The 23,890-nt window shown below is 40.8% G+C and overlaps 2 protein-coding genes across 2 annotated transcripts; one reads left to right on the forward strand and one right to left on the reverse strand.

Annotated features, from left to right (window-relative positions):
* Positions 1-1,435: 1,435 nt before the first annotated feature.
* On the forward strand, positions 1,436-10,961 carry LOC105683176 (myophilin). Its single transcript, XM_012395610.3, has 4 exons — positions 1,436-1,657; positions 9,315-9,451; positions 9,531-9,735; positions 9,824-10,961. The coding sequence occupies exons 1-4, from the start codon at positions 1,604-1,606 to the stop codon at positions 9,992-9,994; spliced, it is 567 nt and encodes a 188-aa protein (XP_012251033.1). The 5' UTR covers positions 1,436-1,603; the 3' UTR covers positions 9,995-10,961.
* A 146-nt stretch (positions 10,962-11,107) lies between these two features.
* LOC105683137 (probable 28S ribosomal protein S6, mitochondrial) lies at positions 11,108-12,131 on the reverse strand. The gene is made up of 4 exons (XM_012395508.3): positions 11,955-12,131; positions 11,727-11,866; positions 11,438-11,599; positions 11,108-11,350 (listed from the first exon to the last, which is right to left on the reverse strand). The coding sequence occupies exons 1-4, from the start codon at positions 11,997-11,999 to the stop codon at positions 11,254-11,256; spliced, it is 444 nt and encodes a 147-aa protein (XP_012250931.2). The 5' UTR covers positions 12,000-12,131; the 3' UTR covers positions 11,108-11,253.
* Between the last annotated feature and the right edge of the window lie 11,759 nt (positions 12,132-23,890).

Here is a 23,890-nt window from a genome sequence, read left to right on the forward strand (position 1 = left end):
TCTTTCTGGCATCAGGGTGTAGCCGTACGAACGACCTTGAGACCTTCGCGAAGAACACCGTGTCGCTCAACTTCACCGCCGACTCATAATAATTATCTCATGCTCCCTGGACTACAAGTAACAAAAAACCAAAAAGACATTTTCAAACAAGATCATGCAAATACAAAATTTCGGATCAGAATTACAAATTATCATCCCGCAGATGATTGTTGTCGCATATTTATTTGATCTATTGTTACTATTCCCTCTGTATATATCAATTGAGATTCACGGTACATATTCACGAATGACCCGAATACTTTTCGAGTGTTTGTCGAGATTTTTTTTCCTTTTTTACTTTCGGTAATAAGGGACCCTCCGAGGGCTGTTGACGACACACGTGTCACCCTTTCCCCGGGGTCGTCGTCGTCGTCCGTTCGATTTCAGGTCTCTGGGTACGTCCTCGGCACCGAATACCCGTTTTAAAAACAAGTTTTACCTTCTAAAAGCTATATGGAATGGACTGCAGTGCGCGCGGGATGCGGAGATTGCAGGAGCCGACCGACTCAAACTCCATTTCATGACGTTGCTGGCTGCTTCACTCTCGAATCTCACAGCTTCGAATGGTACGACTAGAGTTTGAGGTCGTTACCAAACGGGGGTTCTATGACCCATTTATACACTAGATCTTCCCTCTGTCTCCGTCTCCGTCTCCGCCTCCCTCTTTCGTTATTCTTCCACGCAGCTACACGTAACTCAAACGCGTTATCGGAGACCGACAACGTTCACTGGCCATGCATTCAGCTTATACTTGTATTATGTTTATCGAATACCTGGAGCTCACCCAGCGGCGTAACAACCCCGTCCTTGTCCGCTGGCTAAGTGGAATGTCAATCTCTCACGATTATCGGAAGGAAATTCGAGAGCTTACAATATCATAGACCTTCCATTTATTCACTACGAGCGATCGTCGTCGCCCTTCTCGAATTTCCAAGCTACCAACGAGAAAAGGAAACAAAGAATCATTCATAACTCTTCCAAAGTTCACGTTGTTTCTTCAAAGTCATCTTATTCAGAGCTTGGATAATTCGAGATTGTGAAATAATACCAGTCTACGAGACGCCGGGTCGTAAAGGCTTCCGAAATAATTGAACTCATCGGGGTCATTAAATTCGTTTACAATTGTTAGATTTTCGTAACGATTGATTCAACATTGAGTGAGGATTGAAATACCAGAACGATCGGTACCTCATACCAATGGATCCCTATTCATATTTGGATAGTCGTCCTCGCGCGGTTGGGCCCCGGTACAATTTTATTGGTGTTCGTTGTTCGAGTAACGTCACCATCGACGAATAAGGTTCGAGTATTTCTTATCACGTGGTACTAAAATTCAATATCATTTCGCAGTTGGCCCCGCGGCATTGAGGAACGAAGAGGAGGAAGCGCAGCCGTGGAAGCCTCTGAGCTGTCACCTTTGCCGGCGCACAGTAGAGTTGCGACCGTTGAAGCACCAGCTTTCTAAAATCATTTGTATCGGTGATCGTCCAACCTTTCTTCTGTGAAACGTTTAGTTTTGTTTAAAATAAAAAACAACGAAAACAAATCCAAAAATCACAAAAAAATGGCTAACAACAGAGCTACCAAGTCTGGATTCGCCGCGGAGGCTCAGCGCAAGGTAGTTACAATTAAAGACGATATTTCCTTTTTTAAATTTTGAAATTTCAATATCAGATTTACGTCCAAAGGGTCGTGGCATTCTCAATGATGACGATAACGACAGGAAATATTAACATCACTCGTACGGTGTGACGCGGAGGATTCGTACGAAGTGAAAATTTTCCCGCGAATATTTCACGAGTGTGTCGAATGTACATACAATAAAATAGAACAGCTGTAGTTAGAGTGTATATGTAGGTCAACCGAGAAATCGTTATTTCACAGATGCTTCGTAGGGGTCCAGAATCTCCTGGACCAATTTCTCGACTTCGACGATCGCAGAAATTCACTCTGTGAAACGTGAAATACAGTTTCACAGAGATTGGAAGGAGCAACAAATTATCCGCTCAACTATACTTCAAATTGATTAAGAAATTTTTCCTTCAATTTAATTTTAGTTCAGTTGAAATATTAACCGCTGTACAATTGAAGTAATTAGATAGAGTTCATCGGACCATGAATATTAATACTACGCTACACAGTGGAGCAAAGTCCGCCAATTGTTCTGCACGGAGTCAATAATACGATATGATGAATTATCGGGTGGATTATAAAGTGTTTTCAAAATACGTATGTAATTATGTACACAATTGTCGACCGTACACGTATCAATAATGTACAATTTTCATTGGCGGAGTAATTATTCACGATGTACAATTATTCAATATCAACGAACGAACTTCCAATGAACATTTGTTAATTCATCCTTTTTTCTCGTTTGCAATTTCTAAACAAATTATTTGGTCGGACATAAATTATTGCGAGAGAGGTTGACCTAGATATACACGAAGAAGGGATGGATTATTCTGTGCGTACATACATGCCATTTATGTGCAAGTACGAAACCCGGTGACCATGGAATACTTTTTTCGCCTCTCAGAGAGGAGGCACTCGACAACGACAATGATAAACGTATGAAATTTCAACGAGTTAATTCTTTATTTGACTCGGAAGACGGTTAAAATATTCATTCGGTCATCTATTCATTCCACTCTTCATCGCCGTGGATGATATTGAAAATAGTATTTATTTGGTTGTATCGAAACGGCGGTCTGGGGACGTTTTTTGTAAATTATCTCATCCCTCTAGTGAAAAAACTTATCGCCAGCACCGTTGGACATCTTATCTGACCAAAACGAAGAATATTTCCTCCTGAAATTTTACGTATAGGAGGAGTTGTATGTAGAAATACCATTTCCTTCCGTGCTCCGCGGTTATGCAGATGACGTAATTATATACGGAATTTATGGGCGTACACATCGCCGGTATAATAAGCTGCACAAGTGCGAGTTAATTAGAATTTCTTTGAACAGCTTTCGGACGTTTATTTGTCGATAATTGCTTCGGAATTTCATGCAAGCCGCGTAAATCGCGAATCGATTCATGAAATCAATATATAATTATGATGTAATAAATTTTTCATCGCACGCAGGGTCGACGTGATTTTGGTGCGCTCGGTAAAATACCACTTCTCCGTAGATCTACTCTGTACAGGGATCGAACGAATAACTGCACTTTACAGTCACGTCACGCGAATCGGTTTCTTTTTACGTTATGTACAAGCAATTACCGCACCGTATCGCACGTTTGATTCGATCCAACCGATAGCGAAACTGTATCAGGTTGTGTAAAACGTTTTCCCCCCTGGAAACGTAAGCCGCACAGCTGTCCAATATAAAATGTTAAATACTCGATCGAATGGGTGCTTATTCGAGCAGCGGTCATAAATCGTCTTTCCATTTAGAGCGAATGACCTTAATTTCTTTCCATGTACGATTACGGTGGAAATAAAGGAGAGAAAAATGGACACGGATCACGCCTGCAGAAATCCGATGGACAACGGGATTATATACAATCCCTTATCTGTTTCTGTGATCGTACGATACATCGTACCCGCTTCGCGAGAATGGTAGAAAATAATTGGGTACAAAACCCACTCGACCAAAACTTTCGCCGTTCGTAGTTAATTGAGAAATACATAAATTGCCATACGACGTAGGTACACGGTAATTAATAGTAATTATTTTAAAATAAATGAACGAAAGAATTTAAAAAAACACGGCGGAGCTAGTAATTCTAGACAGAAAAACGAACTCTGAATTCTGACTTCCCGTTGTCTTCCGTGCGGGCGTTTCTATCTCCGTATGCCGATATGCCCATTATCATTATTGCAACGGAAGGTGTACAGGTATGTTCAGACTCGGTTCCGATGTAGAAACGATACCGACCAACGTACGATCCGAAGCCTGAAATGGTATGATTTTTTTTCTCCACGAAAGTGTAAATCCGAACGATTTGCAATTAGTCATAATATCGTAATCCACGGTGAGTCTGTCCGATTAACACCGACGTCGCTGAATATTCATGAGGTTTCCTAGATTTCATTCATGCTGGGTCTCGTCTGCTAAAAATTTGATCAGGTTAATTATACCTGAACGACAATTTAGCATACGCGGATACACCGTAAGTAGATGCGTTGGTTTGTCGAGACATGACGTAATTGCGGGGTGGTAATAATTAATAGTGTGTATATGTATCACATCCGCACCGTCATCTATGCGGTGGAGGTCTTCCCAGCAGCTTTTCAACGAACACTATGCGTAGAAATCATTTGGGAGAATTCATTCGTTGTTATACCGTAATAATTGTCTCGATGGTTTATCTATTTCGAAAGTTTAAGGTTCTCGTTTTCGTACTTTCGTAGCGACGGTTGCTCAAACAAATTATTCTGTATGCCCCTCGGCTAAGTGTACGTACTTGCAAAGGCGACATACATTATATTGAAGCACACTATTGGATTGTGCAGAGTCGATTACCGTATAAGGCATTAGATCATATGTTCTTAACGCGTGAGTCACACGGATCCTTTTTTTTCTTCTTTCTTTCAGCATCTCGTACAGGCTATGACATTCACCTCATGTGGCTGGTTTTCGCGTAGAGACGCGTCGTTATTTCATCCAACTTTTTTGCGCTCTAAGTTCCATCTCTGCGACAAGTCGTATTTTCAATTATCCGCGAATATACTGTCGAAATCGCTGCATGAAATTTTTTATTTCATATATGTAGACGTTCAAACATTCATACGTCGATAGACGCACATTATGCTGCCGAAAAAATTCGAGTTTCATACGCGTCAGGATAAAAATATGTAGGTAGCGGTATACGTACGTACGTGCACTTAGAATGCGAGTCGAAATACGTGTACATTGCAAAGTTTCGACCGTTGGCAGTTGGCATGGCGCAAAACCAGCTCTATTCAACGTATACCCCATTCATATTCATATTTTCATCATCATAGCTACACGGTTTGCTTTTTTTAACGTTGATTTAAATATTCGCACTATTCGTTTCTGTGATCCTTGGTCTTCGCACCGTGACAGATCTCAAATAATTTCTTTATAGATAGGAATTACGAGGCGAAGGGATGATTACCCCAATGATATTCGCATTCTGAATAATATCGCGTCTTTTATACCACGCATCTAGCTTTATAGCGTCGCGGCGCCGGCGAGCTGTTTCTTCCGGGGGTGACCGACTTTTCGACGCCTCCGGTTTGCTTTATATCCTGCGGGCGTAGGCGCCATTTCGGTTCACCTATACTGCACTTAAAAACGCGTCGACTTATTTTCGATAATGTTCTGTATAAATGAAAAATGTACAAATGCAAATTTGCCCATGTAAAGACGAAAAATATGCAGGTAAAAGAAGAAAAAAACGCCTAGAGATGAATTGCAACCGCATTTGCAAAAGAATCGCAAACGATGTATAATTTCTATTGTATTATCTGTAGGTGCTGGAGGACTGGCTAGTTTTTATCTCGAATAAGCTGTATACAAGCAGATGTGCTGTCTGTGAAAAATATCACGCCCAAAAAATCTGCGAAGCGATGAAATCATTCGAATTCACGCCACCGATATATACATTGGTATAATCGATGTTGCGCGATGCTATGGAATATTATTTATTACGGCTGCCCTATATGATTCACGACACAATTTGGGTCAACGATTTTACTTCAGGGATAAATCGACCGTCGAGTATATCTAATCAATTTATTTACATGCGTATTATATATATCTTATCCCGTGTATATGGACTTTTATTCATTTTCTACAGTACATATGTAGCATGTTATACGTTCCATCTCGTACTCGTTCCATCTGTACCTTTTACGGACTTCTCCAAAAGAGTTCGCAAGACGTATAAACCAGACGACCTCCAAATCCAAGGTCCGTCTTAAGCCCGAATTAAATTCACCGTGGTGCATTTTTCTGCATTTTTCTGTATCATTTAATTTTTGCGGTATGCGTTTAGAATTTTCCGTTTAGACCGCGAGGATTGTTTAATTTGCGGTAATTATTTCCTTGCAAATTACTTTGCGTTATTATACGCACATTTACGCGGCACAGAGGCGGATGTTTTTATCTCATCTTGACCCACTTTGGTGGAGTACATAAATGTGAACCTGCGCTTTGTCGCCATTATAACGCGGAGATGTTCATCCGTTCATATTTACATGTATAAGTACAAGATTACCGCGTATAACCATCTAGAAAAAATGATGGAAACCCGCAGTTTCTTCATCGAGCGATGCGAGTTTATGATTTTTCTTCATATTTTTCATCGCAAGATTTATCGAAGTCGGAATGCCGTTGATCATATATCCGTCACGTGATTTTTTTGAGTAGCTTGAATCGTTCCCTTCGTTATTCTGTTTACTCTATACCGCGATACATGGAGTTCTTTTTTTGAATTTAGTTTTTTCTCAAGTTTTGGATCAGATACGTAGAGATATATAGATGTAAATATAGGATATGATGTAGTGCAGGGGCTGAAAATTTTATTACACACATGAATGTGTATTTTGTATAGATTGCAAGATTATAAGTGCCCAAAGCCATTTAGATATTTTCAAAGAATTTTACGTTACACGAAAATATAACTATGACATAGTTCATGAGAAATTTGTTGCTTTTTTTTTATCCAACGGTGAGCAAGCGAAGCGGTCGTACACATGAGTGTCTTTCATTTTTCAAGAATTTTAACGAACTGAATATTTCTCTTTGTTTTTTCCTTCTGCTTTTCTGTTTTTACCCCTGCAGTCATTTGTGAGGAATTAGGTTCAACTCGGATAGTAGGATTACAGAAATCGGCATTGCATGCAAATTATTTAGAATAGTAATAATCAGCTGCTGCTGCAGTTGCAGCTGGAAATGTTCATTTCTATGGCTCCAATTGTCGCGACAATCCAACAGTAACAGAATCCATAGAAAGTATGCGAATTATCGTGGTTGGGGGAAAAACGTACAAATAAAATGTAAAAAAAAAATAAAAAAATAAGGGATTGATGCTAACCGCTAATCTCTACTATAGTTATGAAATTATATTATCCAACGAGGTGGAAGTTGACTGCATCTCGCATGTTATACCGATGGATTTATAAAACTGTCCACTGTCTTCTACATAGGGAGAAGTTTTTCTCTTTTCATTTCTCTGCAACTTCCGTGAAATTATTTCAAGTATACGTATACTTATACCGGTAACATGAAACCGTGTCTTGCGCCTGTTGTAAAATTATATGATGAAAGCGTTGATTCGCAAATAAAGTATAAATTATTACGGTGGATCTGCTCGGTAGTAATTATTATCAGTTTCTACTGATTGTGTCAATGCAGTATATATAATGATTTCATATCTTGCGGCTTTGCGTCGTAAATCGTATAAGCGTCCGGCGTCCGGTGTCTGCGAGATAGTTTCTTCTACAGGCGTTCAAACTTTCGTATAGTTTTGCGATTGAATCGACGAGCATAAATGTATATTTTACGATGTACTCGATGGTCCGACATACATTTGAGACGGCGCGATTCGTCGTAAATTAATTACGTCGGGGACACGATCGGAGACGTGGAACGCCGCTTTAGTCTACCAATAAGTCGGTTTGCTAATGATAAAGCAATCCCAAGAACAGCGGATAACCATCGACGAAGGTTGGCTCGCTAATTTGACGATTAATCGGTTTTTTGATAGGCTGCGTTATTTCCACCAGCTAACTGCGTTTTAAAATGATTATTGACGTTGGTCGTCGCCATCTCATTGTTCTATAAATTCCCACGTTCAGTTCACCCACCCTGGCGCACGTGAAAGATGATATATTATATTATAGATGGAATTTATTAATCTATTCAGCGACTAGCATAGAGGCTATGCATGTTTGATATAATTATCGTATAACATATGTATAATGCACAAGCGACGCAGGCGTAGATGATATAATGGAATTATAATTAGTGTATTATGCATTACAGCCTAAACATAACATCTCCTTACAGTAGCCGTTACCAAACCTTACCGTTATAACGATAATGATAATGTTATTATTATTAACAATGATAATGCTAGTAATGATGATCTAGATCAAAGGTGATGTTATGGGTACACGTATTATACATGTCGGTATTATGATGGTATATGGCGTGGACAATTTCATGCCCCAGTAAAGAGTAATTTCATGCTTCGTAATAGAGGAATTTCACTTTCTATGCAGATTTAGACTCAAGGGGAATCCCCGTATTCGATATTAGGAGGATTATTTTTAATTAAGTGATTTTTTTGCAAGTAAAAAACATCAGCATTTGAATGATATTTTTAAATATTTCGCAGTGTCAAAGATAAAGCGAAAAAAGGTCGATCGGTTAGGCTCTACTGAAAAACGGCGATACGGATATGATTTTTGATTCTTAACCGTCTCGTAATCATATCACCGATCGATTACACAATCGCATGCTATCAAATATTGTCGGCTGATAATTTCAATTCGCGAGTTTTTTTCAGCAGATACAAAAAATTACGTCATCCACAATATTCGTTCAATAAGTTTTGCTGTTCTAAAAATTTTAAATATACATTACATCAGCGTAACAGACATTCAAGAATTTAATCGACCAACCGACAACTGTATCTATAACAAAAAAACGCACGAATCATAAATATTATCAATTGCGGTTTGGAATCAGATCGATTATTCGAGTCTCGTTGGTATCAGTTTATGACGTAGTGATCCAGGCATTTTGATCGTTTGAAGAGAAATTTTATATGAAAACAACGAAATATAATAATTTGTGTTATCGGCTGCTTTCGGGCAAAGGAAGATTACAAAACGAATCACGTACCTTTACACAATTATATCTTACACAGGTGTACGGATAAATATTTGAAATGAGTTTAAAGAATTTTTCAACAGATTTTTCGTCATCGAACCAGCAAAAAATATACCTGTATAGCTGTACACTTTAAATACGTTATACGTGATGTCATCGCGTCTGCATTCTGGATTAGTCATACTCTGAGGAATGCTGCAAACGTGGTATCTTTTGTTTTAGAAAAGAATTTGTTCGACAACAATTTTTTTCATTATTGTACGAAAACAGAAAATCTATAATTATTCGCAACGCACATACCATATAATTACGTGTTACAGATATACCGATAAAAAAAAAACAGCGTGCTTATTATTATCTTTCGGTCGAGAAACGTAAAAAATGAGACAGATTTCTGTATTCTTATAATTTTGAATTAGAATATAGGCAATAATTATAAATTTTTGTTCGGTTTTGCAGATAAATAGCAAATACAGCGAGGAACTTGCCCAGGAAAGTTTGGAATGGATAAAAACAATCACCGGGGAAGAAATCAACACCAGTGGAGATATGGACAATTTTTACGAAGTCCTTAGAGACGGCACGCTTCTTTGCAGGTAAGATAAAAACGTGGTAATATAAATCGCACGCGCGATATTTGGAAATGAAGTCTGAAGTGATATTTATTTTTTTTAGATTGGTGAATTGCATTCAGGAGGGTTCGGTAAAAAAAATCAACAAGACAGAGCTTGCCTTCAAGTGCATGGAGAACATAAACGCATTTTTGGACAAAGCTAGAAGCTTAGGAGTCCCTGCTCAAGAAACCTTCCAGACCGTCGATCTTTGGGAGAGGCAAAACCTAAACTCGGTTGTAATCTGTCTCCAATCCTTGGGCCGCAAGGTACATATATTTGTGAATCTCACGAATTCAACGAATCTCACAATGTTCTATTTTCACCATTACAATATTTGCAAAAATTTTATTTCAGGCTGGTAACTACGGTAAACCAAGTATTGGACCGAAAGAGGCCGATAAAAACGTGCGAAACTTCAGCGAGGAACAACTCAAGGCGGGAGCTGGTGTAATAAGTCTCCAATACGGCAGCAATAAGGGAGCAAATCAGAGTGGAATTAATTTCGGAAATACACGACACATGTAAACTTACTTTCAACTACTATCAATTCATATTTACGCGTTATATATTATCTCGCTCTGTATCCGGTAATATTATTTTATAGTTCACTTATTCACGCTGAAGAAGAAAAAAAAATTCCGTTTACGAAAACCTATTTTGCAATGATTATCCTGCGCACTCTGTATTATAAAAACCGTTGGCATTTGAATAATTGAGAAATTTTTAATATGAATATTGGCGCGATATTATACCTGAATGCCGAATAATCTCCCGGCTTTCACGGCAGATTATGTATGTACACAAAATCAAATCGAAAGATGATACTTAAGGATAAGAAAAAACACGATAAAGTCATAATATGCGAGAACGGGTGAGAAGAAATATAATTATGAATGATATTACTATTATCACTGTTATCATATTATTGTTTCATCGTCAACGCAGGAGTCAGAGTATTATAGTATTATAATAATATTAAGTATATGAAAAGAAAAGCAACGAATTATAGCTTATTTGATTGAAATTGTCTAATTGTAATATAATTTAAAAATTGATTGGTTTCACTCCTCTATTTCTTCTCCCACCCCAAATTCAATCGTGCAAACTATGTTAATTAAATGGAAATGAATAGTTATTCATACGTAGATCGGTATGTCATACAAATTATTTGACTCTAGAAATTTGATGTAGCCGGAAATTAGGGTGTCTATTTATGATAAAAGTTGTTGCGGAATGTTTTGCTTGTGAAAAGTTTTTGGAAAAATACGAAACGCGATTATTGCACCTGATCAATACTTAATACATGAATGCATGAAAACAAAATTGTAATTATATTACGGTATGATAAAATGACATATACATATATAGAAAAATGGTTATTTACTAATTGTAAGTATTTTGTACAACAAAGAGTATTTTCGGTGGTTATACTGTGGATGTAACTCAATGAAATAATCCAGTAATGAGGAAAATAAAAAGAATAATAAGCAAAGAGTACTAAAATGTTAATTAGCATGTTCGATACTTACTCCTGTCTTCGTTCTTCTATTCTTCTATTTTTCTCAAATAGTAACAAACTTTCACAGTATTAAAACTAACTGAATTAGATGAAGTCTTTTTAGCGGAGGGAACCAGATATCCTTGTTTTTTTTCTTTATTTTTTTGGGCTGATGATTATATTCTACAATCTTATATGTACAGAATGGAACAGATGTGGTGTGCTGCTGTAACTAAGTGAGCGACCAGCAAACGACAGCTATTCTCAGTTATTGAACTATTTGTTTTTACCTTTGGAAGGGATAATAATCCAAGCCGGTATTGTACTCGAACTTCTTTTTTTGTTGCGCCTTTGCAATCTCCATCATTTTTTGCACTTCGAGTCTAAAAATGTACAGAAGATCGAAAGGAAGGTAGATGCATGTACATATATTTGGAGAACGAAGAAGCATGAATTATAGAAAATCTCACCTATAAGCTGGTGGCTTTACTTCTTCGCTTAATGTACAAGGCTTTGGATCTTCAGTGATCTGTTTGTATATCCTCTGCCTCACTATGTCTATATCTCTACTAAATCCTTCACCCAAATTGAGAATTGAAGATGGCGATGCATCAAAATAAATCAGAAAATAGCTGTGAGGAGTTAAAAGTGATCGTTCTGAACATTCGTTTCACGTACATGAGTGTATAAAGGTAGTCTGTACTGGTATGGAAAAAAGTTTATCGATACGTAAAATATGGGTAAGTAGACTGTTCTTACTTAGCCTCCCGGTGTACAGCTCCGTGAGAACTAATCTTGTATGGTGTTTTTAGAAGACCCAGACTATCAATCTTCCGGATTACTCCTCCTGATGAAAATATCGAATCTGCTGTACGTTTCAGGGTGGACGTAATCTCAGGCTGTTGAAAGAAAATTCAGTAAATTTCAAATTCAATTCATTGACTTCCACTAGAGTTAAGTTGTTGTTAGGTTATGAATTTTACGAACCCTCGTCATCGTACGGAGGAGAACTGTCAGTTCATAAGTAGGCATTTTTGAGATTTGAAAATCCCAATATTCCAGTATGTTCTTTGTAGTAAGGAGCTTATTCAAAATCTCAATTATTATTTTACACACAACAAGCCGACTATCAAACGGCAAATGCTGCAAACTAAGAGCAAACGAGAACAAAATCGAATCATATTTCCGGTCCCTATCTTGTTCCGCTTTGCTAAGAAATTCAAATACATACTACATCAACGCACAACGAAATATGCAAAAGATCTTTGTTACAATCATTGAAAAGCTCGAGAATTCAAATAAATTCATCATTACGTATCTATCGGAACATGTGAACCTTTTTTTCGAATCAGTCACCTGTACCCATTTTGGGGAAAACAGGATCACTTTTCGTTGACTGAGGATTTTCAGGAGAGCGCATGAATGATCATTTTGATTCGATATGAATACTGAAATGTCGAGTATTACACAGAAGAGTGGATAGAACAAATATTTGATTGATTTAATGGATTTGAAAATTTGCATTGTAAATATTAGGCATCGATTTTCTGTGGAATAAAATTCTACAATTATTTTATCTCCAGGCTTCAGATATAAGTCCTGTGACAGGAGGGTTGAAAAGCATTCAAACAAGTTCAGCTTTTTCACATATCAGTTCAAGAAAATTCCTTTTGTATTATTACTTTTTCAAATTCACAGCAACGCTGACATGATAGGCACAAGGAGGTATGGATATCTCCTTGGTAGGCACAGGGTAGTTACAGAATAAATACAGGGGTAGGTTTGTAACGTGGCGACATCCGGTAGTGAAACGGCTTAGCTCTGCCACCCCTAACACAACCGCGGGACTGTAACAAAATATGAAATAATGCTCGGAGTTAAATACCCCATAGATTCACCGTATAGATGATTAAAATTCTAACGAATGGAGGAATAATTTTCAGCAGAATTTTTTCGATCAATTACATACAGACGATTGAAAGCATAGTTTGGTAAATGAGGTAAAAGAATTAGAATAAACGAGACGAACCAGCTCTTTTTGAGCGGGGTGAGTCGAGGGTGAGCTCTACAATTGTGAGATAGGTCTTGGGTTATTTTCGCGAAAAAAAAACTGCGGGCAACAGGTTAAATTTATTGTATCAAATCGACGTACTCGTCTATGCATCGTACATAACTTTCTAAGCGTTGCACGCCAATCCGTCTTGTCAGTTACTCATGAATACTCAAGAGCCTTGCCGTTCTGTTAGTATTCACGGTAGTATTATCCTTATCGACAAGCTCAATCTTCGCTAAACTCCACAGCAGGAGTAGCAAAGAAGCAGCAGTATATAACTATACGAGCAGCAGGAGCAGCAGCAGCAGGAAGGCAGTACTTAAGTCTAAACAAGTATTAGAGGACGAGTAGAGTTCCTTTTCAGAAGCTTGTTCGGGGTGAGTTTTGTAGAGCGTTTCGAAGCAAGGGCGAGCAGTCTCGAATAGCGCCGTTTTATCCTCCGTTTTATCCTTAGATTTTCTTGCATTTTATTTTTTGTCCTTTACCTCTTTTTTACGACGCAAAGTGCAGCGCTGGCCCCGATTTGCGCTATATTTCTGTAATCGTTGTTCAGCAGGAGCAGCAACAGCAGCAGCAGGAACATGTAATGTAAGTATCACCGTACATTTTAACTATCGAAGATGTAAAAAGTGCACGGGCATAAATTGAAAACGGCAGTCTCCATTCATCGCATGGCATGCGGGGCTTATGGATATCTATCCTTTGTCTACGGTCGTCTAGCGATAAGAATCCACATCACAGGTCGGGCGCGCTTCGCTTTGTTCAACTTTCACGAGTATTACACCTAAATAGGACCATCGTTTTCGTCCTTTTTCGACTCCGAATGCTACTGCACACCGTGTAGCTGGTTACGGTACGTACAACGTTCGTGAATAAAGGAAATTAAAGGCTCCGTAGGGAGCGACTTTAGCACCTCCGTACCGAAATGAATACTTTAAACTTGACCCTCGGAAATCACTTCGGCGATATGATACGCGCAAAATGTTCAAACTCCGGTGCTCGTTTATCCCGAAGGTGTAACAGAGCAGTATGGAGCTTCTCCGAAATCGCTGCAGTCCCCGGAAAAATAAGATAGAAAAAAAGGCACGATGATGCAAAGCGCGCGTACAGGGAAAAGAATTGTACCGTTCGTTCTACGAAAGACATGAGGAAATTTCAAGCGCATAACAAAAATGACGGTGTTCAATTTGTTGATCTTGTATTGTGCGCGTCGTATGACTCGGCGAATAAGTTTTCCGTTCTTTCACCCTTTATTATCTGTACTCTTGGGCGGTGCACCGTGTTTACTTACACGGAGGAAACCCTCGCGCGTGACCCTCGTAATGCTAAAGGTCAAGTGATAGCACTCAGTGCTGACAAGGTTTAAATAGGCATGTGCACGCGTATCTGCTGCGCGTATATACTTATACAACGCGATATGTATGTAAGCACATGTACATGGGTACATGGGACGGCGTCGTTTTGCAACGGAGACTCAGACGACCGCGACGCAACGGTGGTTGGTACCACACCACCAGAAAATGGAGAGTGACGTACGGAGGTGATGACGCCAACGTACGTACCAGCCAGATACGACGCATAGGGACCGAGTCTGGCATAATTGAAATGCCACGAGAAATGGAGAACTGCTAAATTTCGAGAGAGCGATCCAAAAACCCTCGCAACCCGTACAAATTTACCGAAAAACACCGTCCCTCTTTTTTGGTAAAAATATGAGGGATATTAATTTCTCCCTCTGAAACTTTGAAAGGCTGCCTGAGATTTCTCCGAGTTTCGATCGAACGTAGACTCGACCGCAGCTGCTGGATTGGGTTTTCCATTTTTGTCTAGGAAAGTTTTCTCTTGTTTCTATTTATCCATCTACGTTCGTCGAAGCTGCAGCTATTTTTCTGCTTACACTTTTATCCTCCGCGCGTATGTACATACATAAGTATGGGAATACATCGGGTAGATACGAAGTGCGAAAGGATGTGCGAAGCCCTTTTCCTATACCATACGAAATAGGTTTGCTCAGATAGAATTGCGATTTATGATTCCGACTCGAATCGCGCATCCCACCTATATCTCGCTGCTATATGTACATGTATATGGGTAGGTATGCATAGTTGATACACACGTGAATGTATACGTATATACATTGCTGTATACCTTATGCATACGTTCCTATATACATGTATGTATACCTACATGCGTTATACAGATACGTTCTGTACGCATATATTATACCGGTATAGATAGAGCTCACGTACATACCTAAATCGTGACTATGTAATAGCGGTATGTAAATATTCGTACGTACATTCGCATCCACGTATAGGTAGAGCGCATGGCGTTTCGGTTTTATATCCTTTCTGGGATATGTGCAGCATAGGCGTACGTACATTGGTATTATACATACCTATATGTACGTAGATAATACGTATACATACAGAAATACGGGAGAGAGAGAGAGAGAAAGCTCGAGCTTTTCGCCTCCTCGTGATCAATATTTTCTCTCTTTCGTCGATGAAACGAGACTCGGGGGCGTAGGAAAGAAACACTTTGGAGTGATTTTAACGGCTGGTTTTAAAGTCAGCTGGGAATCCTGACTGCCTCTAAAAGCAACGTTTAAACCGGCTCCTTTCACTTTTTAAAAATGCTCTCCAACCGAATGAAAACATTTTTCTTTTTCCCTGTCCTTGGCTATTTCTATCTCCAATTTTATTCTATTTCTTATTCATTTCCCAGATTCCTGCTGATTTTTGTGACGAGTCGCCTACGATCATCCGGTCGTACGATCCTCGAATGATTAGCGAATGTTATCATCATCGCTGAAACGAGAGAAAGGTGCGGGTGGCTTCGGTATTACGGGGTAGCTAGCACGGCAGTCAAACAGGTATAAGTTACGCGGAACGTCGGGATTTCAGACGTTTGAAATCTTCCAGCCCTCCTGGAAGAGGATTAGCCGCTCTTTTAATTGCCTTCCGAGGCAAAGACAGCGCAGAAATAGCACCACAATTACAGAAATACCAGGCAGCACCGGGAGCAGCAATGGCTTACGGAAGATATCCGGCGTAAATCTAACCCACTGTGGACCAAAGTCTGAAGAGTTATCCGGTGGTACCTCGGCCTCGAGCAATGTGGTCTCGGGCACTACCTGCGTGTAACTCGGACGGAATTACCTCATTTTTAATAGGCGATAGGCGTGCGTAGGAAATTCAAACTCTCCAGTTTTCCGAGATTAAACGAATGTATGTTGAATTTTCACCCCCCTGCACGAGGAATCGTAAAAATTCGAGTTTCCCCCAACTCCGCGACAGCCTGTACGAGAATAATCAGTGTGTATACAGCCAGACCGCGATCGATCGATCAGTTTCCGTCAGGAGGATGAAAAAAAAAACGGGTTATCTCGCTATTTTTCGTTGCGACAACCGCGGAGCAAAAATCAACCGGCCTTCAGGGGTTTCGGGGACGGCGTTATATATTTCGGGTTTCATGTCATCATCGAGATAGTCCGAGGGATTGGTATTATTCGGTGTAATATATTTAGAGTGAGATATGGAGATGGAGGAGCGTCCGAGTAGTCAAAGCCAGTGTTGGGTCGGACCTTCCAGTTGGTAGGAAGGACGGATCACGCGGGCCGGGCACGGCAGTGAGATTATTCCTCCGTTTTTGCATCCGCGGGGTCGGCCTTATAGGTATACGCGGCGATGCGGTGTCGGTCGGAAGCGTTGAGTGACTTTGTATGGGGGGGGGTGGGCGGCGGTAATGGGGGAAAGGGGAATAGCGGGTCCTTTGGGAGGATCAGAGCTTCGTTTTTGCGTAATTTCTATACTCTACCGTAGAAAAAGAGAGCAACTAAACCGTAAAAGGTAAAATTTTGAATGCCATGGGAATAAATGGGGAAGTGAAATTGGCGGGGGACACGCGAGCAGCTCCGGCTAGCCGGGCAGCGAGCACCGAGCACGCATCGGCTAAAATGAAATTAAGTCGTTTTTAATATGGATTTACAAGCTCGTCCTTCATCGGCGACCGATGTAATAAGAAGAGCAAAGGGAAGAGGGTTCTACGCGGTATCTTCCTCCTCGGAGCTACCTCGCAGATTACGATATATCGACGCTTTGAACTCTGCAGTATGATCTGAGAGTCGCGTGTGCGCCTTTTACCATTTTTCATCTCTTTGATTCGCGTATAGTCACGGAATTTACTCGCAGTTCTCTCGGAAGCGCGGTGTACGTTCTCCGCAAATCACATTTGATTTCGGAAGAATGATAAATCGTTAGTTTGCTCCCGAATTTCGCCCTTTCAAATGGTATCGAGGTAACGTTCGTTGAACGTACGGAGACGTAACATTTGCAATCGACAATGGGAGATAACTAAAATAGCCGCGGGTTTTTCCGGTCCAGGTATACCTATGTAGCTACTTTGTTTTCTGTTTCACACTGCGCACGACCCGCTTTTATAGAGCAAAGTTGCAAAGTTGTGCTTTTCAGCCACCGGAAGTCCAGCTGTTCTAATACCTCTATATCGGTTGATAGGAACTGAAAGCAGAACTAACTTTGGATAAATACTTGAGAAAAAACGAAGCCTCCCGAATGGTTTTTCTGTCGTTCTGAACGAATATTTGAATTTTCTTGAATGTGTAAGTTCCGGAGGATACTTCTTTTGTTTTACTTCTATGGGTGGAGTAGCGGTAGCTGATATTTATTCTGTAAAGCGACAAGTAGAAGTTTACGATATTCACCGTGTTACTCGTCGGTGGTATATACCTACAGACATACGTATGTATATACCTATATTATTATCATAAGTATAATATCTGCAATCTACATACACATCTATAGCTGGCGCGGTAGCTACGTCGTCGTTGTCGAGAACTTGGAAAACCTTGGCACAGAAACGCGGAGCTCGTTTCCTAACTACATTTGCAGAAAGATCATGTGCTCCGAGGAATTCATCTCTTTACTCTAACAAATTCCGCTGAAACGAAGTAGCTCCGACAAGATCTCAGATCATTTCGTATACGTACAGATAAATCACGATATAGGTTGCGCACCTATACTTTTCGATTAAATTGTTCGTGTCCACTTCGTTCGTCCAGAGGGGATGAAATTTTCCACCGTACCTCCCGTTCTTCCGTTCGATTCGTCCAAACGAAGAACAAGTTTTTCAGCTTTTAAAACCCACATAAAACTATATGTACACGTGGAAAAAAAAGAAAAAAAAAAATCCGAGTGTAAATCAAAGTATCTAGCAGCTGGTATATATGTACGGAGTACAGCGATATGCCCACCTATAGGTATCCTTCGGATATAAAATCGCAGATAACCTTCCGGTTCACCGAACATTTCTTTATTTTCAACTCCTTCCGAGCAAGTTCGTCTTCTTTTTTTTCCCTTCTTCCAACCGTTTCGCACGGGCTGTTAAAAATTTAATATTGGATTTATTTCAATAATCCTATAACACGATAGAATGTTAAACACGTTCGTTAACTACGATTCCTTGAGCAATTTCTTTCTCTTTATTCACACCGATATAATTTAAAAGGACGGTTCGCATGTACGCCGTAAAGAATTTCCATCTTGCAATTTCTGTGCGAACTTTTTTCTTTCAACGCAGATGCTTCGACGTATATTGCGAGAACGGCAATAAAATATCACGCTAGATCATTTGGCGCGGGTAAATTTTTTCCTCCGATCTTTAGAAATTTATTAACATCATCGTCACGTTCAAGCCACAAGGGTGCGAAAAAATTCACAGACATTTTTGACGTTTCAAATATTGTTTATTCATGTGTATCCAGATTACCCCCATTTTTCTTTTCCAAGCCTCGTGGCTTATGTATAAGTTGGTGCTAATTCCGACGAATTCAAGAAGTGAATCGAATCTTTTTCAATACGTTTTGTAATTTTCTTTCGTTCTTTTTCCCGTCAGTGTCGCCGCACCGCTGGTTGTATGCAGAGTAGCTGTGAGTGGTGACATTAAAACTGTATAGAGGGGTAGTTAGGTTGGTTTTTATCTACAAGGTAGGTACTACTTCTACCTACGAGAGTCTCGCTGAAAGCGGTCTGGGCATATTCGTGCGCTCGAGAGAGCGAAGTATAGAAAAAAAAAAAGAAGTTAAATAAATAAATAAATACATAAATGAAAAAGAATCCTTCAAAAGAAAAAGGAAGAAAGGAATAAAATTAAATTTTCAGACTCATAACGACACCGCGAGTTTCCTACAGACATTACAGTAATTATTCAACACCCCTCGTTGGAGCTTTTATTGGGATATTGTGTTCCCTTTTTTTTTTTAATTCCTCCTTTTACGTTCGTAACGTACGCGAATTTTGGTAGCCGAGTTAGTCGGGGTAGAATTCGAAACATCGTGACCTTTGATTTTTGGAAATAGTTTTTTCCAGAATATCTCTCGATCTCGTTTCATCGAAAGACCGAATATAATTCCAGTCTGGTTTGCTTTTGAATAAAAATATTCCCCATTTCAAGTAATATCATGCATTTTTGTATTTCTTTTTTGTTCTTTCATTTTTTCATCACACGCGTTTAGCTTGAGCGTGAACGCGACCTTAAAATATTCATATCGTGCTGCAACAGCTTCGCGTAGGAGGTAAAGAACGGTGTATAAATACCTATACCTAAAACTTGGGGACAGTTTTTATTCATCGCAAAAAAGGTTGGAAAAGGTTCTCGCTGTGGGACACTGCAGTGCTGTACAGCTAAAGTTTCTAATTGAAAATCAAATTTCTTCTTTTGTTTAACTCGAACTCCCTTTTGTTCAATGTCGTATTTATAATAACTTTTTACTCCAATGCCGAGCGCGGTTTTAATCATTCTTCTACAAGGGTATGTATATTTTTTCTGCTCCGCCGAGTTTTCTTTTATTTATTAATTTTTTTTATCCAGCACCAGCACGCTTTGGGGGAAAGTGAGAAAGATATTCAGGTTTGTAAATTTTCAACTGAAAATCACGTAGTCGGATTTGTATTATTATTTAATTTAGGGTGAATAACTTTTAGTCTTTTTCGCCTCAACTTGGCATCCAACGGTCGTGCTCGTCGCGTCCCCGGGCAAATGTGCCTCGGATGAATTTTCATGTGTGCAAGTGTGCGGATGTCACCCTCTTCAATTATGGCTCGAAAGCTCTTCGAATCGAGCCTGGCGAGTCCAAATATTTTTGCCAAAAGATTCGGAGCGTTTCGGTGAATGTCGACGGTGGAAAAAAGGCACTCGGTTTTTGTTGCATGTAATTAGCTGTATTCGAAATCGTCGAGTGACCGCCAAATTTCGGGGCGGCCGATGCTCGAGTACGCGGAGGGGGAAAAGCAAGACCGTAGGTACGGATCGAGATCTGGATGGGGAAAATCCCGAATCGTAATGAATCCGCGATTCGCGAATCGGATCATACGATCGGTCGCCAAGAGAGACGACGACGCGTACTTTTTATTTCTCTTTTCCCCGTTGAAAAGGTAGGTTAATCGGCGTTCATTTATTCCCAGGGAGTCAAGGGCGTTGAATGGGGTATAGTCTATAATAAACGGTTGAGAAGGTTTAACGGTATGGGTACGTCAATTACGAAAGTGCAGGAGTGCCTTGAACGGCGTCGTTCTGCAGCCGAGCCGCAAGGGACAATGGGCGAGGTACGCATAATTGAAATGCCAGCCAAGGGAGGTAGGGCCTTTGCCTGGGGGATGAAGAGCGGACTATATGAGGAGGGCAAAGAGGAACAGGGCATACCTATAGCGGCGTAGCGACGGAGCCGTCGACGAATGGAAAGCTACTATACGTACACATATACCTACGACACACATTCGCAAAATGGCAACCATACATACAGCTATACGCGAGGTGTTCACACACACGTAGATTTAGATAGCGGCAGCTCGGCGATATATCGGCCCCGTAATTGTCCTACCGGAGAACCTGCGGAGCGATTAACGCCGCCGCGTGTTCTAGTTTCGCGGCGAGAAAGATATAACCGATCAACCGTACGAATGAAATTCGGGCATCTTATTTTCCACCGACGATTCGCAGGATGGCGAGGGGGGGCGACGAGGGGGCGAGGGAAAATCAAGCCGCGTATACCGTTTGCGTCTATAGATACCGTTTGATCTCCCCGTGCGCGTCGGGGGGATGAAAATAGAGGGAACGACGTCGAAACCCTTTCCCTTTCCTCTCGGCGTCGACGCAGCTATTTCCAGAGTATTTCTTTAACGGGCCGACGCGTCAGGGAACGATAGCGATGCGTCAGATGCTCAAGGAGCCAGAAGCAACTCGTTAGTCTTCGCCAAAGAAACGTTCGCCGGGATGCAGGATTCATTTTCTCCACCTACTCGCCAGTTTTTCCCCCATCGCCGAAACCCGCTGATACATCGACGCCACCCGTACCCCATCCTTCACATCCTGAACACATAGACCGCATACCTTGTATTCCTCCTCCGCACATACACGATACGCCTTTCTGTCTGGCGAATGATGTCGTTGGCTCGTATTACAGGTCGCCTGCCAACGTGTCGAGGAACTCCGGAAGGGCGTAGCCCCCACTTTCCGAAGCTTTGATCGGTTACAAGGGCGTACCTCGCAAAAGTGACCGGAATCAAGGCAAATCATGATCGGGGTTGTTCCCCCTGAAATGTGGTGTAAAAAAAAAAAAAATCAGACCTCGTAAGAAAGTTTTTTTCTCGCACCACGTTTGAGTCAAACGATCGAAATTTGGTTGACCTTTTACGGCTGCAGCCGTTTCGACGGTTACACCCTCCCGATCCTCACCTCTCGACTCGTATGTACGCTGAAAATGGAGAAAACAAGTCGACGTGTAATGAAAAAAAAAAAAAAAACAAACAATAAATACGACCATACGTGAAAAATATACGAGGTAATTAACCCCTAACTACCGAATTACGATCCCGATTGGCACAATATCCCTTCCGCTAATATCCCACCCTATTTTTCTACCCCTATTACGCCCCTTTCGGATAACCGTTCTGCGGTACGAGTTATACCTATAGATATAGGCTGTCGATTCTGTGTTTGATAACGTTCGATTGAATAAGCTTCGGTTTTTTTATCGTCGGGGGGGGATAACGTTTTGCTTATTTCATTCATCGTTTCAACCGGTCGACTCGTTCGACGTTAGTCTTGACCGCGATCGCGTACGTACTTTTTCTCCAGATTCCCCGTAACTAATATTTGTCTTACCTATATTTATTCTTTTTTGAATCTGCCTTGTTCCCGAAATATTGACAAAGTTCATTTATAGCTCGTATCGGTTGTGCCTTGGCAAGTGAAGGGTGCTAACGAGGGGTGACTCGTCGGTTACCTTGGCGTCGATCCTGTACAGGGCATTAGATTTTATTTTTTTTTCTCGTCCTTCATCTTCGTGCGTTATATTTTTCATTTCATTTTACACATTCATTCTTCTCCTCGCCGCCTCTGAAGAGCGGGGACATCCTTGTTTCAGCGTTTGATTGAACGAGCCTTTGTATTCGCACGTACGGTATGGGTAATAAAAAGAGAAAAAAAAAAAAATGAAAAAATTGAAATGCCGACGAGGAATTCAAAATATGGAACAACAAAAAATATTGGCGAAGAAACACCTATATTTTCATATGACACGTATCGGCTTTGTCCGTGATGATTTGAATAATAATTTGTTTACTTTAATAATAGCGGCTTTCATGTTGAAGATGATGGTTATGCGGCATCGCGTCTTCGCGGTGCTTGCGTTCCAGATGAAAAACCAGCGCTTTTTTGCATTTTCAAACCTAAGAGTTGGAAAGTCGATCGATTGAGCCAAAAAAAAGGTTATTTTAAAATGTGAATGAAAGCTGAACGAGTCGAAGAATCCTGGCAAACTTTTTCCCTTTATTACACAAACTAGAAGAACGAAGCTTTCATTTTGCTTTTTTGACTTCAAAAAACTGTCCTTTATTGCCGAAGAACCCGTGCTATTTAAACAAAAAAAAAAAATAAGAAGAGGATTTCGCCGAACACCGAGAATGAATATTCACCGATTGCAAGGAACGTACAGTGAATTGAACAATATCTAGGAATTTGGTGATATCACCTCCGCAGAGAATCACACATTCCTTGAATTTTGCCAATTATAATTACTCGAGTGGACCTTGAAATATCGTAGTCGTGGAGTTCCATATCGAAATCGCCCGGTATCACCTGTGGTCACTCCGCAGGCAGTCTGATCCTTCCACAATTATCGTATGTCCCTTTCAGGCACGAATTCCTTTGATTTTCAAGAATTGAATGCGAGCCCCACTCCTCCAATTTTCATGCGTAAAAAAAGCTACCCCGAATGTAACCACGCGTTGCTCTGTATTCGCGGCGATTGAAACGGGCCGGTATCTTCCAGGACTGGCTCGTGCATATTCTACACTGGGTTGAATTTGGGGAAAGTCCTTGACACGCTGAGATGATAGAGAATAGGGGGGCTTTCTTTAGGATTCTATGCCAGAGATTCCCGTGCCAGGATCGTCCGTGGGAGTTAGCAGCGTGTGTCGATGGTCGCGTTCCCCGGTTTGGTCATGCGGTAGGATTGCAACGGAGGCCGGGGGAGAAGGGTGAACAGGGAGAACAGGGGGGACGGGGGTAAGGGGGGATTCGGGACAAGCGGGACCTGGGGTTTCGTCGTCGGCGTCGTCGTCGGATAGGAGGGTGGTAGCGACGCGCGACAGCGGGAACGGGAACGGAAACGGAAAAGGGGACGGGAACGAGAAACGTGGATGAGCACACGGGAACGGTAGAACGTCAGCGGGAACGTTCCCGTTCGCGTTCTCGATGGAACGGAGGATGGTCTGCGCGGATTTCAGGAATCAATGCGTCGGGGGTGCGCCGGGACGCCTGCGCCACCTCCATCCCCAACTTTTGAGTGGGA

The sequence above is a fragment of the Athalia rosae genome, chromosome 6 (genome assembly GCF_917208135.1).
Source record: "Athalia rosae chromosome 6, iyAthRosa1.1, whole genome shotgun sequence".
In the NCBI taxonomy this organism is placed as follows: domain Eukaryota; kingdom Metazoa; phylum Arthropoda; class Insecta; order Hymenoptera; family Athaliidae; genus Athalia; species Athalia rosae.